The 18,592-nt window shown below is 43.1% G+C and overlaps 1 protein-coding gene across 5 annotated transcripts in view; it reads right to left on the bottom strand.

Annotated features, from left to right (window-relative positions):
• The window catches only part of CMIP (c-Maf inducing protein), a 148,301-nt gene that overhangs the window by 18,062 nt on the left and 111,647 nt on the right, over positions 1-18,592 (bottom strand). For all 5 annotated transcript variants that reach the window (XM_081920304.1, XM_081920303.1, XM_081920302.1 and 2 more), the window contains 7 exons: positions 16,226-16,387; positions 12,806-12,847; positions 8,557-8,619; positions 7,279-7,359; positions 4,016-4,119; positions 3,356-3,460; positions 1,187-1,540 (listed from right to left, as the gene is read on the bottom strand). In XM_081920304.1, coding sequence (XP_081776430.1) covers positions 1,187-1,540; positions 3,356-3,460; positions 4,016-4,119; positions 7,279-7,359; positions 8,557-8,619; positions 12,806-12,847; positions 16,226-16,387 — 911 coding nt within the window. The remainder of the gene's footprint in view (positions 1-1,186; positions 1,541-3,355; positions 3,461-4,015; positions 4,120-7,278; positions 7,360-8,556; positions 8,620-12,805; positions 12,848-16,225; positions 16,388-18,592) is intronic.

The following is an 18,592-nucleotide window of genomic DNA, read 5'->3' as shown; positions in this document are numbered from 1 at the left end:
CCCTCCTCTTGGCTGCAGCTAGTGGCCACATGCAAGAAAAGCCTGGAGGGTCCTCCACAGAGCAGATGGTTTGACAAAATTTAGGAAATTGCTTTGTCTGGAAAACTAACCCAACATAGAAGACTGGGGGACGGACAATGAAAAATGGCACATTTGACATTCCATGCTTTCCTTTTCTTAGCTACGTGAACATAAATGCTGCCCTTCCCTGCCCTCTGGGCACCCAGTCTCTTTATGGAGGGTGTACACAGAGGAGCTCTGAATCAGGCAGCTTTTTACTTTGGAACTCTTTGTGACGCTGTTGTAACTTGATAGTGCTATTTATACTCCACACTTCTGTTGTAACTTTCAGGTTGTTTGAGTGTTTCCCAGCCCTACCTGGAGATGCTGGGGACTGGACCTGTGATATTCTCTAATGCAAATCAAATGCTCTACCACTGAGCCATAACACTTCCTCTATCTAGCCCAGTACTGTGTACTAGGATGAGGTCTCTGGCAGAGAGGTGTCTTTCCCATCACCTGATCCCTTTTTAAAAAGTGGAGATGCTAGTGATTGAGTTTAGGACAATCTCCTCCTCCTCCATGCCATTCATGTGCTTTGCCTCGGTCCAATGGCCCCCTCACAGTGCCTTGAGCACTACTTGGATGAGGGAGAAAGTGGGGGGAAGCCACCCAAGATCAGCAGGGGGAGTTGAGGGAGCTGTGAAGAATTAGCGTACACAAGCTCCATCACACTCTGAAACCCCTGCACCTGTGCCTTCCGCTATACTGATCAAAGGAACATTCCATTTTCTTCTTTGCCTGGCCCCTTAGGAAGCCTGAGAGCAAACTTGTCGGGATCTAATCCTCAAATGGAAGAAGCGGAGGGGTGATTGGCAGGCAAGGAGCAACCCAGAAAATCAGGCAGTGACATCGCTATCTTGTAAAATATCCTCAGGGGTCAACGGGCAAACAGAAACTGGCCCTTTTCATCCGCTGGATGCTATTTTTGGAGCTCCGCTGGCCGGGCCAGATGCCTGTTGCAGACATTAATGCCGGCATTAGATTTATTGCTCTGCTATTTACACATCTCACTGGATGCCTGCAGATGTGGAAGAGAAAAAGCCAGGCAGAAATGCACCCCACCGCCCGCCCCCATCCGCACAGTTCAAGAGAGGCAGCTTCAAAAGGCATGGAAACTACTCACAGCATCTTGAGTATTTCCACGTAGCAACCGAGGATGCGATCTGCCTGGGCGCTGAGCTCAATGCTCATGGTGCTACAGGTGGGGCTGACCATCAAGCAGTCTATCAGGTTGGGCTCACTGTCGTTGCCGACGTTGGCCGTCATCTTCTGGTTGGCTGTGTTGTTGCGCTCGACTTCCACGTGGATTTCGTTCGACGTGACAATGACTGACTTGAGGCGGGACTCAGTCAGTGTGGCCTCTTGGGACACCAAGTCAGGACTCGTGTGGAGCAGCCGGAGAGGCAAATTGGGCTTACGGTCACAGGGCTGCTGGCAGCCGTTACGAATTTCCTTCAGGCTTGGAGAATTGTCCCGGCTGTATTTCAAAAACATAACATTTTTTAAGTCTAAAAAAGAAGCCTTAACTAGCCAGGCACAACAGAAATTAGTACGGAGGAGGGGTAGTCTAGCTGTGTTGTAACAGATCCCCAGCTTACATCTTGGCCCCTTGCAATTGCCACAGTTCTATTTATACCAGAGGAAAACAAACATCTCCCCAAAGAATTTACAGTATGGGCCATACTTTTCTGAAGGCCTGTGAACCCATTGCTAATGGGGAGGAATGTGGTTCTCTCTTCCAAATGACGCAAAAACTGTGATGAAATTCATACTCCAGTAGACAGCTTGAGGAAGGGGTAGAGTCTGGAGGCATCACCCCCAACACTCTCCCAGCCCTATGGAAAGCTAGAAAATCCTACGGCTCTTGCCACTGCTCCCTGAACATCCCTTTCGTGCCTCTGGTAATGGGGGGTGGGGAGGGAAGAAATGGTTGACTTGGGGATTATAGTGAACTTGGCCTGGGGCTTGTGTAAATATTAGCAAGCTTCCTACACTCCTGAGTCAGTCCACTGTTCCATCTACACTCAGAACCACCTACACTAATGGTTTTTCCAGGGATTCACAAAGGCCATATTTGGTGATACGAGGGATTGAACTTGGGACCCACTGTGCACCAAGTCTGTGCTCTGCCACAGAACTATGACTCTTTCCTACAGGAATCTGCCCTAGACTGCTGTGTATGCTCAGTGGTTGGTGACACAAAGCAGACAATTCATGAATCTGGGACAGTACAGAAGCTATACTGTGGTTAACTGCCATTTGCTACCACTTCAGGTTCAAATGGGGAAGGCGTGTGATGGGATGCACCCAGGCTGCACTCACACTGCAGGGCTCAGCTGTGGAACATATGAAGGATAAACAAAAAAAATTCCTTCCAGTAGCACCTTAAAGACCAACTAAGTTAGTTCTTGGTATGAGCTTTCGTGTGCATGCACACTTCTTCAGATACACACATCTGTGTATCTGAAGAAGTGTGCATGCACACGAAAGCTCATACCAAGAACTAACTTAGTTGGTCTTTAAGGTGCTACTGGAAGGATTTTTTTTTTTTTTACTATGGCAGACCAACACGGCTACCTATCTGTATATGAAGGATAATTAAAGTTCCTCTGAACATGTGTGGAGTCCCCACATACATACTTAAGAGTCAAGGTGAAGAGATTTCTGGGGCACATGACATAGCTGTGAGGCAGGCCTCAATTCTGGACTTCTTCATTTAAAAAACCCTGGGCTTGAAGGGTGGGACGAAGAATGTCTTACTTAGACTAAGAGGTTGGAAGTACTCATGCAGTGCAGGCATAAGAAACGTTGTGTTGACAGACCACAACTCCCATCATCCTTTATGACTGGCCTTGGTGGCCAGGGTTGATGGGAATAGCAGTCCTGCATCATCTGGCACCATGTTGGCTACCCCTGATGCCGTGCAAATTCAAACACAATTTAAATTGAACTTCATATCTGAAATGCACAAAGAAAATGCTCTGGTATTTAGGGAAAGGCGGGATATCAATGTAATGAAATAAATAAGGTGCAGGAGCCAGAATAAACAAAGATACATGCCTGGCATGTGAATCACAGACATGTGCTTCAAAGGCCACACAGTAAACACGGAAGTATCAATCCGGTTTTTCTCCAATTGCCACTGTGAAAAAGCTGGGCCATGAATCTTTCGCGACTGGCAGTGTACCATATGAATTTTGTGATTACTCAGGCATCCCAAACCAACGTACAAGTGAACTGTAAATCAAATGCCAAAGAGAAGACCTTCACTCCAGAGACCGCGACTACTAACCTGTTGATGAATTCTTCGTAGCACGAATAAATGGCAGCTAAACAGACGGCCACGAGATTTGGCAGGACCCTGGGGTGGGGGCACTGTCCGGTAGGGCCGTGCATGCTGGAAAGACAACACAAAGTTAGTAGCATGAGGGCACAATCCCAAGGCAACAGTGCTGTAGTAAATCAGAAGTGGGGAACCCTTTTCTCCAAAGGCTGCATTCTGCCAGGGGTAATTTGCTGGGGGCTGCATGCTGGAGGGGGTGGAGTCAGAGCTACAAGCAGACAGGGCCATGTCCCAAGATGAGTAGAGCCAGAACCAAAAGTGAGAGGGGCCATCCCATTTTCCCGTGTTTCTGCTATCCCACTTTAAATTTAAATTCTCTCTTCCTAGCCTCTCCTGCCATAAAGACGCTTGCAGGTTGTGAGCCTGTAACCTGAATCTATGGACACAAAATGCAGTGTAGGACTAGAATGTTGAGAAAGTGTTGCTCAGTCTATGCACAACATTTATTTTTCCATGGGAGAGCAATGTTTGGCAGTAAAATAGAAGCAGCTCTGAAACTTACTACTGGCAACTCTAGTACTGCTACTGAGGAGATGAAGAAGAGAGAGGAGAATTAAAGGATTAACACCCTAGAAGGGCAGAGTTTTTGAGAGAGAACAAGCCACTGACCTGTGAATAAACTTCTTCACTACTTCCATGCCAGCGTTCAGTTCGTTCAAGGCCAGAATGTACTCCTGAGTAAAAAGCCTCAACCTAGGGCACTTCCCAAAATCCTGCCCAAAACAAGAGAGAGAGAGAGCAAATAATGTCACAGAAGAATGGATAAAAGGTTTCATTCAAGCTGTGGATTTTAAGTGAGGAAATGTTCACCTGGACCTGTTTAACAATGTGAGGCAGCATTAGTCACCACTTATAACCCCCACTTTCATTCATACAAACATAAGAGGAGTGCAGTTGGTATCAGGCTAAAGGCCTATCTAGTCCAGCATGCTGTTCAAACATTGGCCAACCAGAAGCCTATGGGAAGCCCACAAGCAGGACCTGAGTACAGCAGCACGCTCCCCACTTGTGAGTCCCAGCAAGTGGGATTCAGAGACATACGGCTTGCGAGAGTGTTGGTAGAATAGAGCCATCCACATGGTTGTTACATTTTCCATTCAAACAAGGCATAGATAACATTCTCCAGCCTACCTTTCTGCTTGTTGACTTCTGTCATCAAGCATTTTTTTCACATTTATATGTACATGTAATTAACAAATTTATGAATTGGTCCCACCAACAGATCTCACAATAAAACTTATGCATCAGTTAATGCACACAAAAATAAGATACCAAATAATCAAAACATAAACAGGTAGGGAAACATGATTCTATTTGTTAAGATAAGATTTCTACTTGCAATCCTCAGTGCTCTCAACAAGAAATTAGTTGCAGTCTCTGTAACCATCTCATTTGCACCAATATTGATTTTAGGAGGTTTAAATGCCTTTATAAAATTGTTTTTTAAATAGTTCATAAACCGCTTTGGGAATCTCAGAGCTGAAAAGCAGTATATTGCTACTGGGTGATAATCAGCTAAATCATACTCAAGAGTAGACCAGCAGAAATTAACAGACTTCTGTTACTAAAATCTATTGCTTGTCACAGACCTACTCTGAGGATGACTGACACTGGGTACCACCCATTGCAAACAAAACAAACAAATATTCTAAACAATGTTAAGATCCAAAGATGAAAGTATCACATAAGTAACTGATTTTGTACTGAGAGCTTTTTCCAGGTGTTTTAAGTGTGGTGGGGTCAGCAGGGGACCAAGGGGTATGAGGACGGGGGCAGGGAGCTTGTCATCTGCTGTGATTTGACTCTCTATGTGGCCTCTGCCTGGCAAAACACTTTGCTCTTGTTTCTTCATGAAATTCCTCAGTCTGTTGTCATTCAGTGCCTGACTATAAAGCCTCCTGGTTTGACTGCAAACAGAAGTGCATGAGATCATAAAAGGAATCTAGATTTATGCTTCCACTTATAACGCCATTAGAATAACAAATGCTCCTATGGTGTCACGTGTGGCGGTGGTCCAATCCCGTCACAACTAATAAGGCAGACTGCAATAGCTGAGGCAAGCCTGAGCGAAGAAAAAACATGGCCACTTGCACACAATAAATCCAGATTCTCATTATCTAGCCTGCACAGTTGATCTTCTAGCCTGTAGCTAAAGAGCAATTCTACACACACACCCCAAGCCATTGCCAATTGTCTGTTCCAACCTTGAACTTAATTGCTACTTAATTGGGATTTTTAAAGGAATTGTTTCCCGCCACCCATTCTCTATCCTGTCTCCACCACCAAAACACCCAGACTTGTAGGCCACAAAACCCCTGCCTTCCACGCATTTAAAAATATGAAATAAATGAAATAAATAAATAAATATGAAATAAATGAAATAAATCTGATACAGCGCTGGATTCTTAACACACACACATTGTTGGAGATTCCTGGTGCCAAGTGAGAAACTGCAGGCAATCTGACACCAGTGGTGTGAGCCTTTCCACACTGCAATGACCTGCAAACAGCTGCAAGATCAGTCAATGCGCACTTTTTTGAAAATGGAAAAAAGGGAGCGTCACTTACAAAGAAATTTGCTGCATAGCATAACAAGGCAATAATTACATCCTGTGGTTTTGACAGCATTTATTCAGAGAAGGGCTTGTCATCCAGTTAAAAAATAGTCATCATATGTTGAGCAATCCATTGATTAAGTCTGTATATGAGCAAAAATAATTACAAACCTAAGAAGAGCCTGGAGGCAGGATCAGACCAAAGGCCTGTCTAGTCCAGCATCCTGTTCTCACAGCAGCCACCCAGGTGCCTCTGGGAAGCCAGCAAGCAAGGCCTGAGCACAACAGCACTCTGCCCAACTGCAGTTTCAAGCAACTGGTATTCAGAGGCCTGCTGCCTCCAATAGGGAGGTAGAACACAGTCATCAGGACTAGTAGCCACTGACAGCATAAAGACATTGAGTGGCTTAGTAGCACAAGACAGTGTTAGATGTGGGAGGAAAGAAAGATAAGCACACTGCACATGTTATCACAAAGAGCCCTGCTAGGTCAGGCCATGAAAACATAAAAAGAACTCCCCTGGATCAGACCTTGGGACCAATCTAGTCCGATATCGTGTTTCTCGTAGTGGCCAACTAGATGCCCCTGAGCAGCCTACGAGCAGGACATGCAAGGGCACCAGCTCCCTCTGAAGCAAAAAGCGTCACTTCCTTTGTTTTTAGACAACACAAGCTTGTGCCGTAGAAGAAACACGAGCGCCAGAAGCTGCTTTTTAACAGGTCAGAGACGATTAGTCCATCTGACCAAGTATTGCCTACAGCGACAGGCAGTTGCAACTCAGGGTTCCTAGGCAGAAATCTTTCTGAACCTCTGTTACTGGATCCTTTTCACCAGGGATTAAAGGGATTGCACCTGGATCCTTCTGCATTCAGAGGATGCTCAGCCCCCTTTTTGTCTTAAAAGAAGCAGTCTCTCCAGTTTGCAAGAGAGAGGGAGGCCTCTTATAAGTTGGTGCTTGCTGTTTGTAATGACTTGAATGGGGGGAGGGAAGACCCCACAACTTTGGTTAAAAAATCTGCAGCCCGATATAACAGGAACATCTTTGTAGCTGATTAGAAGTTTGGTGTTTGTTTGTTTGTATTTTTAAAAAAGGTGGAGATTGTTATTTCACTGTATCCGGGCTAGATTTGAGATGGCTTTTATATATGAAATGGATTTTGCAAATTTAAGTATTTTGATTGTGTATGTTTGTATAGAATTTCTATCATTTTTTTATTGTTGATGTTTTTGTTGCTAAATCACTTTAAGTGACATTTTATAGGAAGCAATCCATAAACGGAATAGCATGAAATAAATAAAATAAGCAACCTGACTCACCATATTGTGTTTGAGGATTCTTTGTACAACCGGAGTGAACACTTCTATGACCACCATGGATCGAGGGCGTTCTCTGCAATGCTGCATTAAGAAAGTACACAGACACATATATTTGAAAAAAGAATTGAGAAGAGGCAACTTGATCTCTCACCAACTATTATACAAATCCATCAAATAAATCAACAAAAGAAAATTAGGTGCTCCCAAATTGGTTTTTCACATTGTGGGTTACAAAAATGCACCAAAATGGGGTATAACTATGTAAAGAATTCTAAAGAGCTAGCTTACTGGGAACTCTAAAAACAAATTTTGGCTATGGAAGATCAGAATCTTATGAAACAGGAGGGACAACCATGGTTGATACACGTTGAACTGTCATTGGGCAATTTGCCCTTTGTAATACAAAAACAATGCATGTATCAAGAACATAAGGAGAGCACAGCTGGCTCATACCAACAGTTTATTGTAACAACCCTGTGAGGCCGGTAGAGCTAAGATGGTATTCTTCAACCCTGGAACCCCAAATGTTGCCGCATCATCCCTGGCTGAGCTGGCTGGGGATGATGGGAATCGCAGCCCAACAACATCAGGAGACCCAAAGTTGAAGAACACTAGGTGAAAAGGCAGTGGCTGGCCCAAGATCACCTACTGAGCTTTCTGGCTGAGTGTGATTCGATTCCTGGTTTCCGACTCTTAACCACTACATTGCTTTGTAGCTAGTTGTTACCCAGGGTCGCCAGGGTTACCCAGGGTCGCCAAATACCAAACTCCTCTACCAAGTTGTACCAGTGAACTTGGGAAGGGTCGGTCTCTCACTTTGCACTAGGCTTTGAAGAAAGGCAGAGACAGCACAAGCCTATCTTGCTGCATCTGAAATTTCCTGTGTCCTGCCACTGGGCTATGGTCCACTTCCTGTTCCTGTATGTACAGGCTGTTTTTAAAAATGTAATGGCTTTGGATTAAAATATCTGGAAAACGTTGCCAGAATTAAGTCCCCCAATACAATGGCTTCAATATGCACATGGAGCCTGGCTATATGTGGAGGAAACCACCCATTTATTTTAACAGAAGGGAAAGATCCATAGTTATATTGGTGGCACCAGAAAGAAACATGCCCAAACACTGAGAGTAGGGAAACTCCTGAATGCACAGAACATAGATTGTATATTCAAACCTCCCATGAAGGTTAAACCAGTTGAAGTCGGCAGCGTAGATGTGCACTGAGCATAGCAAAGTCTGGGGAATGTTTTAAAATACACACACACATTTCAGAAATACCTTGCAGAAAAATTCACACAAGTCAGGAGGTGGGTGGTTGTTTTCCAGCAAAGGTGCAAGTGCCTAAAAATAGAGATAGGACAGGATTATACATAGATATTTGACTGTGTCAGGGACAGAAAGTTGCATTATTAATTTAAGTTAAAGAAAAAAAATCCAATTTGAACTCATATTGGTATGCAATTCCTGTTTGCATATTACATGAATATATTCTTTAAAATAAAAAAGTTCTCATTTACCAAAATCAATAAGTACATACAAATGTTGATTACTTATTATTTTTTTTCCATCATTCACACCAACATAATAAATTAGTCTTGACATTATTGCATAACCCCATAATTTACTTAATCATTCATTCATCGTTTGTGTGTAATCATCTTTCCAGTTTTCTTATAAAGTATCTATATGTAAAAGACGAAAACCATTTAAATAATAATTAAAGCAGCATCTTAGTATTTATTTGCTTGCAACCCAAAACAGAAAAACAAATGTTAGGACTGCGGTACAGCAAACATTGTACAAATTAAAATACTGTTAAGCCCCTAGACTCTGTCAAGCACAGAGGTAGCCATGAGGCCCAGGGATGGCAGGGGCCTGGGGTTAGGGTTCCAGCACTGGGAGAAAAGAATCCAAGGAGGCAGATAATGTAGACTAAGACAATAGTCAGGATACTAGGGAAACACACTAAAATAAGGGGGGTCCCACACTGCTTACTTAGTTTGCTGGTTTGGCAAGGATGCCAGAGCATCAGTTAGTGGAGTAGAGGTAAGATGCTTGAGGCTAGTTTCTGGAGGCTCTGGTTTGAAACCCCCCCTTCTCGATGCCTTAGAAGCATCAACCCACTATAAAGTTTATAAAAGAAAGCAAACAACTAATAACAAAACCATGTGACAGGCTGGTAGTTAGGGTAGATCTCCATAATGCCTAACCACATTTGGTGCAGCAAATTCATTTCTAACCTTTTGTGCTGCCAGTGCAAAGAAAGCTACCTTGCAAGTCACGTTTGTGTCCCTATCAGCAGGATGATGACACGTTTTCACATAACATTTCACAAATGTTACTACTAGCTGTAGGAAACTGGAAGCACACACAGGGATTTCCATCCCCTCTGCTTTCTAACTTTCACAAACTAACATTCGATAGAGGTGAGTAAGTAAGAACATTTTCAGACTATTAACTTGATAAGACTCATTTTCAAAGGCTGCTCAAAGATGCTTCTTGCAAAGTCTGGGGGCCACATGCTGGTGGTGGGCCGGGCCAGAGGCAAAAGTGGGCAAAGCAAGAAATGCAAATTTTACCTTTATACAGTAGGCAAGTTTCTACACATGCTCTCACACACCCCTCTATACTACACCCAGGCAAGAACAAAAGTCATTATCAGAGTTTAATGACTCCTTACAGCTAGGCAAAATTGGGGTACGAATCAGGGCCAGTGAGGGGTGTGGCCTGCAGAGAGTCCCAAGGACCAGGCAGAGAGACCCGGAGGGCCACACTTGGCCCCTAGACCTGGCATTCCCCATCCTGCTGCAAAAAAAGCTAAACTCTCTATATTTTGTGCAGGGGAGTCTCAGAGCTTTGCTGCCTTTTGTAGAAATTACTCAGTCAAAACAAGATGTTTGCTGTACCCACACCCTGGGCCATCCTTTCTCTGCCCATCACTAGGCAACTCAATGTGGTTACATACAGTAAATATATTAAAGGTTTATAGCTGCTGTGGTGCATGTAATGACATTATGTCACTGCTGCCTTCATTGTAAATTACAGCGTTGCTGGAACAAAAGATTCTCAGTATCCGGGGAGGCCCTTGGGCCTTTCTATCCCTGAACTAAGGGATTCCTGGTATCAGTTTACAAAGTTGATCTCTTTAAGCACAACAGCTGGGACACTTTGTGTTACATCTTTCAAACGCCAGAAGTTTGCACACATTTATTTACCTAACAGAATTTGTATACGGCTTAAGAATAAATGAAATCTCTAAGCAGCTTACAAAGAACATACAATATGCATCAAATTTGTCGTTAAGAGTCACAAGTTAAAAACAAGTCTTTTATATATATTTGTGTGTGTATATATAAAAACCAGTAACAGAAATAAAACCAACCAATTAAATACATACATTATAACCTAAAAATATACGTTGACTTTACATGTCTGGGTAGGCTAAAAAGTTTTTAGCAGGTGCCAAAAGAGTACAGCAATGGCGCCTGCCTAATGTCAATGGGAAGGGAGTTCCGGAGGGCAGGAGGCGTGACAGTGAAGGATCAGTTCCTTACAAGTGCAGTAGCAACATTGTGTGGCACAAACAGAAGAGGTCAAGTGGGCACAAATGGGTAGTGGAATCCTTCAGGCAAACTGGCTCCAGGTCGTTAAGGATTCTATATGTCAACAAGGAGGAGTAGATCTGAAGTTTGGGGGCTGCTCCTGGATTCAACCTTGTCACTGGAGGCTCAGGTGGTTAGGAGTGCCTTTCCCAGCTGTTTACACTTCATTCTGTTTTATTAATTATTCTACATTGCCTCCCCCTATGTTACCATATTATTGCCACCTGGAGAGGCCCATTTGCACTATGGCACAATAAAAGCAGAACAACACCCCACGTACAACGTTTGTGGTATAAGAAGTTATAGGATTTTTGCAAGAAACAATGGGGCAAGCATCCTGAACCTCCATGCTGCTGCTGCTGAACTCCAAATCAGGACAGCAGAGAACATTTGCTCTTGTTTTTAAGTGGCCCACCCCTCAAAGGGCATTCTGACTATACTGCTGCCAGGTAATAACAGGGAGCACAAATTAACCTACTGTATTTGGGATCGAAAGGAAATGTTAACTGTGGCTTTGGAAACGGATTGCCATGACAACCACCCAGCTCAACTGGGCTCCTGAGTGGTGGCTAAGTGCAAAATTCACACCTGGCGACAGCTGTGCTCTGCTGTCGTGTTGCTTTTGCTGGAAGATTTGCCGAGACATGATATGATCAGGTGATAGCAACATCCTATATTGAATTACCGAGTAAATCTCTTGGAAATCGCCAGTGGCCGAAATTGAATTAGAATGAGGGGAGGCAATTTTCACCTCTCTAACAAATTGCCAGCATCATTAGGATCTATTTAGTTATTTATTTATTTTTAATGGCTCAATGGAGAGGACAAATACTTACTTTTCCTCTTATTTTACTAGCAAACCAGAAACATTTGGAATTAGATATTTATGCAGGAAACGGGTGAGGTCAGGAGTAAAAAATTGTGGATTTAGGTTTAGGCATGGGTCATGTTCACAATAGGAATGGAAGGAACTGTCAATGTCAGTTCTCTCAGCATCTCATTGTTCCAATCTTAAATTCAGTTCTCCACATTTTGCAGCAAATTGCAAATTATTATTTTTTAAATCCTCGTGAAAATTCACCAGGATTTTAGTGCATTTTTCTCCCAAGGAACACATTTTTATATGCAGTTTTGCCTAAAGTAAACATTTTTTAAATAAATCCCCCCTAATATAATGCTTTATGCACACACCTTCCCCTAAAGTTTGCACTTTTTGCAAACATTGTTTGCCTGTGGTATGGCCTAGTGAGAGTTCCGAGGGCCAGACAGAGAGACTTGGAGGGCCACATGAGATTCCTCACTGCTGTGCCAAAACAAGTCATGGCTTAGCTTAGGGCAGTGTGGCATCAGAATGAAGAGCAAAGAGGCCACAATCCCCTCTCTGAGAGCCCACACATTTGCTTGCTTGAGTTCAGCCATTGCTTGTCTTAATGTTACATGTGAGGATGCTTTCAATGCAGTGCTATTTTAAAGAAATGTATTACATTTGCCCAATTGCAGAAGGTCAAGTCAGTAATAATGCAAAAACTGACAAAAAAACTGCTTAAAAAAGCCTGATGGAACAAACGTAAATTAACTAGGCAAAGTGAACATCTCATATGTATTTATGATGTCCCCATACCTGCTGGAACCAACAGGTCCTGAAACAGTCAGGACTGTGGCCTAGAGTAGAATTTATAACCATGGCTTCCTCAAACTTAGACCCCCCCAAGTAATTTAGAAACCACATTTTTGTTAGGATGTACAGAAAAACTCTCATATCTCATGAAACTAACATTCCAAATTTATTTGTGGTAGTGAGGAGAAACCCTGAGAATGAAACCAGTTTTAGATCTATAGAAAAATGAGCAGAAGAAAAAAAGACAGGGAAAGGGTAAGCAAAACTAAATGAAGTTAACGACAAAAATATGTTACTCCATACTCACCACAATAATGTTTTCATGCTCTTGAGTGGTTAAGTTATTATTCTGAAAGGGGAAAACAAATGAGAAAATCAGCAAGCAAGCCTGCTTTGTTTTTGTTCTTTTTTAAATCTGGGTAGGCTTGCAAGTCCTTTTCCCTTAAGTGTCCTGTCTTGAAGAGTGGCCGATATGGCACAGTCTTAAAAGAGTGGCCCATCAGCTCCCATATGTTCTAGAACCCATCCCTTTGTCCTGCACTGAGTTACAAGACTGGACCTGAAGAGCATCCCATCCAAGCACAGGCCCCAGAGCAGGGATTGGCAGAAGGTACCACAGCAGCACCTGGGTGATTTGCAGTGGGTCTGTAAGAGTTTCTAACTTCCAGTGATCAGTGACAACCAAAAAGACTGTTCATCCCACTCCCACTAATTTTGGGCTCCTGGGGATAGGTGAGACCAATACTGGATTTTTGTGTGAAAGCAAAGACAGTGAGCTCAGCTTTGGTCCTGAATCTGTGGCCTGCAGGTGAAAATTTGCATGTGTATATGCAGGTCACCTTGGTCTTCATAACTGAATGATGTCTCCCCTACCAAAGGTGTCTGTCCAAGTCAACAACCCACAAGGAACATTTCTGGATAACTTATGCCCAGTCGAACCATGTAGCCAAGTACTATTGGCTCTGACTGACAAAAGCTTTCCAGTTATCCAAAGTTAGTTCTACTCAGAATAGACCCACTGAAATGAACAGGCATCACTAATTTAAGCCCATTAATTTCAATGGAACTATTCTGTGTACACAGCATAGTTACAACAGCGCTCTCGTAACTTTCCCCCTTACTATCCGAGATCTTTAACTGGGACTTTATGTCTAGGTTGAATGTGCTCCACCACTAAGCTCTGGCAGGAATAGGCAACATGCTCCCCGCCAGATGTTGTTGGACTTCAACTCCCATCATCCCCAACCACTGGGTTCATTTTGGCTGGGACTGGCGGAAGCTGTAGTTCAGCAACAGCTGGAGGGCTGTTGGCTACCTCTGGGCTATGGCTTCTCCCCTTACACGTTTTCCTAAGTGGGAGAGGGAACACAGCTCAGCAGCAGAACCTGTGCTTTTAGTGCAAAAGATCCTGGCTTCAACCCTTGGCAACGCTAGAGTTTACTCCCACAAGAAGCAGTGAAGGTCACCCACTTGGATGGAGTTAAGAGAGGATAAGACGAATCGAGGGAGGATAAGGCTATCAATGACTACTAGCCATTATAGCTATGTTCTGCCTCTGCTGTCGGAGGCAGTATGTCTCTGAATACCAGTTGCTAAGAATCACAAGTGGGGTGAGTGCTCTTGTGCTCAGGTCAGCCTGCTTTCAGGCTTCCCATGAGCACCTACCTGGTTGGCCACTGTGAGAACAGGAAGCTAGACCAGACGGACTCTTCTTGAGTCCTTATATTTCTATGGAAAAACGGGTCTTGAGTAAGATCTTGGGTAGCAACTGACAGAAAAGGCCTCTGCCTAAGACCCTGGAGAGCCACTGCCAGTCCATGTAGTCACTATTTATTTGTTTGGACATTTATATCTCACCTTCCAATGATAAAATCGTACTCAAGGCAGCTTGCAATAAATATATCACAACAAAATTAAAAGCAAACCTAGCAATAAAGCAAACTGCAGTAGTGCGGCATCGTAAAATGCTGCCGTAAAAAAAGCAGCAGGCCGAAGCACTGAGCTGGATGGACCAAGAGTCTGACCTAGTATAAGGCAGCTTTTGGTATCTGACTACTCTGTGTGCACCTGCTCCCACACAGGAACATAGAAAATTGCCTTATACCATGTTATTGGGCATCTAGCTTAGTATTGTCAACACTGACTGGTAGCAGCTCTCCAGAGTTCCAGACAGAGGGCATTCCCAGCCCTACGTGGAGACTGCCAGGGATTGAACCTGGGGCCTTTTGCATGCAAGGCAGATGCTCTGCAGTTGAACTGCAGATCTTGCTATATTTCTATTAACCAAGTTTGGTCTATAGTGGCACAAAACCCGCCTGCAAATCTCACAGACGAAGTTCATACTCAGAATGCTACCATGTTGCATGGCTGATAGTATGGGAGCAGGCCTCTCTGGAATCAGTTGGTCTAATGAGACCTGCTCCAGCCTAACATTAACAATTTTTAGGAAAAGGTGGAAGACCTGTTTTACTTTGTTCAAACTCTGAATAGTTGCTTTTTCAAAAAAAACAACAACCAGCATTTCCCCTTCTAGTATGGACATGATCTCATTTATTTCAAAAGGAAAGAGCCCGGCAATGAACCGTAATCCCCTGATAGCCAGGCCTCGTTTTAAAAGGGGTCTGGTTCCTGGCATTTGCAGAACCTGAGATGCGAGGCAAACTGTACAGACACTACCTTTCTCATGTCTACTTCCCCCATTCAGTGTTTTAGTCCTTCGCCTGTTCCCCTGGAAAAAGTCCTATGGACACTCATGCTTCAAAGTGCTTCCCTTTGGCTGGAACATGACCCATTTATCAGGGATGGGCAACTTTGGAGTTGTATTTGACTCTTACTCCGAGAATATCTATTGAAATGAATGAACTTAAGTTAGCCCTGCCCAATAATTTCAGAGGGCCTACTCTGAGTAGGAGTATTACAGAATACCACCCACTGGCTCTGTGGCCACAGGCAGCCCTCAGCTGAATCCACGTGGCTCTTGTTTAATTTCAAAAGCCCTCTGTTTCTTTCCTAGCAGCCCACTAGATGGGGAAGAAGGGGGGCAGAAGAGAGGGAGGATGGTCACACACACGCTTTGGCCACCCCCCTACATGTGGCCCCCAAAAGACCATCCTCAAGATAGTGTGTCCCTCAACAGTTGCCCTATATATTTTGTGCATCTGACTATGTGAGCTACACATGGTCTGCAAAAGCCTATAAGACAATAAATCTTTACGTCTATGGTTCTTTGTTTTCTCACTATGACAGACTTAAATGGTTTTTCCTCTGGAAGTTACGCATTTTGAAGGAATTGCTGTTTATATTTATATAAATATAAACTGATTGCCTATTTACTAGTTTTCTTGGTTTATTTGGAGCTTTGACAGAGGAGGCAGGAGTAGATAGCATTCCAAAAACAAATAAATGCCCAACATCTTTCAACAGCTGTTCACATAGTCTGCTTTTCAAATCATTTCTTATCCTCTGCACGATTTGCCTCTGTTGTTCTAACCTTCCCACCTCCCTCCACCCAGCTCGTTAATGAATATGGCAAAACAGTGCAAAGATGCTTCATGTGTGCCTGCCTACCTGCAAATTTTGGGTGACCCAACAAATTGGGAGTCCTGGTTTGGACAAGGTAAAGAGCTGCACGCAATCACTTCTCCAAAGATATTTTTTAGCATTGGATATCCAGGTCCACATTTAAGACTTAACATTTTTTAACAGAAAAGAGCAGCACAAAGTTTACCTCTGAGAGCAACTTGGAAACAATCTCCAGTGGAGCCTGATGAATCGATTCATCCTGCAAAGGTGACGTTAGCGCCATGTCCACCAAGGTCCGGATCTCCTTCAGGACCACCTCCAAGCGGCTTGGGTTACTCAGAACCTTCTTATACTTGTAGATCTTTTTCTAGGAGAATAAATAAATAAAAGCCACACAAGTTCAGGTGTAAGGTTATAAAAAATAAGGGGAGAATACAAGATAAACAACTTTCCACATGCCATATGGTCAAAAGAGACCCTTTGCATTTGTTCTATGCTTCCTGCTTCTAGCTCTGCAGGTGGGGGGAGGGACCCTAAAAATGTTTAAGAACTAAGGAAAGAGGAAGCCATCTTTTACTCTGCGGTGGAAAATTACATTATTATTTTTCTGTTTGGGGGTTTTGCTTGTTTTGTTTCTCTTTAGGGTTTTAGAAAACAGATACATTGATGGCCTAATTCACACAACAAATATTTGGCTCAATAAACCCAAATTAAAGGTAACTAATGTGCACAGGGAATTCCACCCCACCCCCTTTACATGAAGGATGGGAAACTTGGACTCCAGATGCTGTTAGACTCCAACTCCCATCAGCCCCACAAAGTGTGGGCAGTGGTCAGGGATGATGGGAACTGTAGTCCAACAGCATCTTACAGGCTGAAGGTTCTCCATCCCTGCTTTACATTACAGATCAGGAATTAAATGAAAAATAAGGGTTCTGTTATTATTATTGTGATTACATTGTTCTGATTTTGTGGCTTTAAATGCTGGACACCATGAGAAAAGATGATATTTTGAATGGCTAAAAATGCCACTAAACAAACAAACAAACGAATGAATGAATAATTAAGGGTATGGTCCTCCAAACAGTTTTCCATACATTTCCCGCCCCCCACATTGTACTACTTTAGCAAAGCTTGATGTCATCAGAAAACCAGGATTCTTAATGGATGTCAAAGTTATTAGAAATTACAGGTACATGTAGCCTCCCATTTTCATAGACAGTATGCCTCCAATAACCATTTGTAGTAAGAAACTGTATTTTAGGAACAGCTTTGACATTTCTGATGCCCTTGAAGCAGCCATGGTGTCATACGGGTGTCACCATCATTTCTTAAAGCTTTCTGGTTGATCTGGGAGCATCTGGTGCTGCAATATTCCTAGAACTGGGCAGGGGTAGACCTGATCAGAAAGTTGGATGGTAGATCACTGAAGGCCCCATGGGTTAGAATTGGGGTAAAAATAAAATAATTTAGCCATGTTCAAAATGGGTTTTTATATCCCAGTCACTGAGGCCCTTTTCAGAGATGGGAAAACTTTTCAGCATAATAAACGTAAGCAATAATCTCTTCCATACCCACTCTTCTGAGGTGCCCACTTTATAGTTCTGTTTTATCATTTACAGAGCAGAGAGCATTGCAGCCTTTTATCTTGTTCATCTTACAGTCTGATGTGATGAGTTTTCCATTGGCTAATGCAGCTTGCTTGATTTCGAGAACAGTGGATTCCTGATCTATGTTTATTTGCTCATCAATCAATATTTCCCCCCAGATGGCATCTCGGTTTATGCTTAATAATAATAATAATATAAAAAGCGAGGCCATTTCTCTACCCCAAAGGCAGCAGAAAAACAAAGGGGGGGAGGAGGGGAGGAGTCTGTGTAGCCTATGCCACAGGTTTTCACTTTTATGGGTTTGGTCTTCGAAAACAACCAAGCTTGAAAAACCATGCCAACGGCTGATTTAATTAGAGTTGGCCTTTGAATTAAAATTCTATGCAAATAAAGAGAGGCAAAAAAAAAAGCACCATTTTAACCATCAGGCTGAAGACCAGAAAACAACACCATAATAACAAAACCAAACAAAGGCCTTCATGTTTACATACTGCACACCACCAAATGCAACCTTCGAGTTACATTGACCAGGTTTTGCAAAATTATTGGGATGGCTCAGTTGGTAAAGCATGAGACTCTTCATCTCAAAGTCGTGGGTTCAAGCCCCATGTTGCACAAAAGATTCCTACACTGAAGGGTGTTGGACTAGATGATCTTCATGGTCCCTTCTAACTCTACAATTCTATGATTCTAATAGATCCTCTTACAGAAGCCTCCCCATATCTGCTGCCCTCCCGATGGTTTGGCCTACAGCTCCCATCAATCCCAGTCAGTGCCACCTGGAACTGATGTGAGTTGTAGACTAAAACATCTGGAGGGCATCAGGTTGGGAGAGCTTTCTTTAACGAATGCAACTCTTTTACCCTGGCCTCTGACATCTGATATGTAAATTTTCAGGACCTAACCTATATTTTGTTATTGCATTTTTTAATTATTATTTTTTTGCAATTTTAAGTTTTTAA

Source organism: Podarcis melisellensis, assembly GCF_964234715.1.
Source record: "Podarcis melisellensis genome assembly, chromosome: 8".
Taxonomy (NCBI): Eukaryota; Metazoa; Chordata; class Lepidosauria; order Squamata; family Lacertidae; genus Podarcis; species Podarcis melisellensis.
The sequence above is the reverse complement of the archived record's forward strand: the minus strand, read 5'-3'. Positions and strand labels throughout refer to the sequence as shown.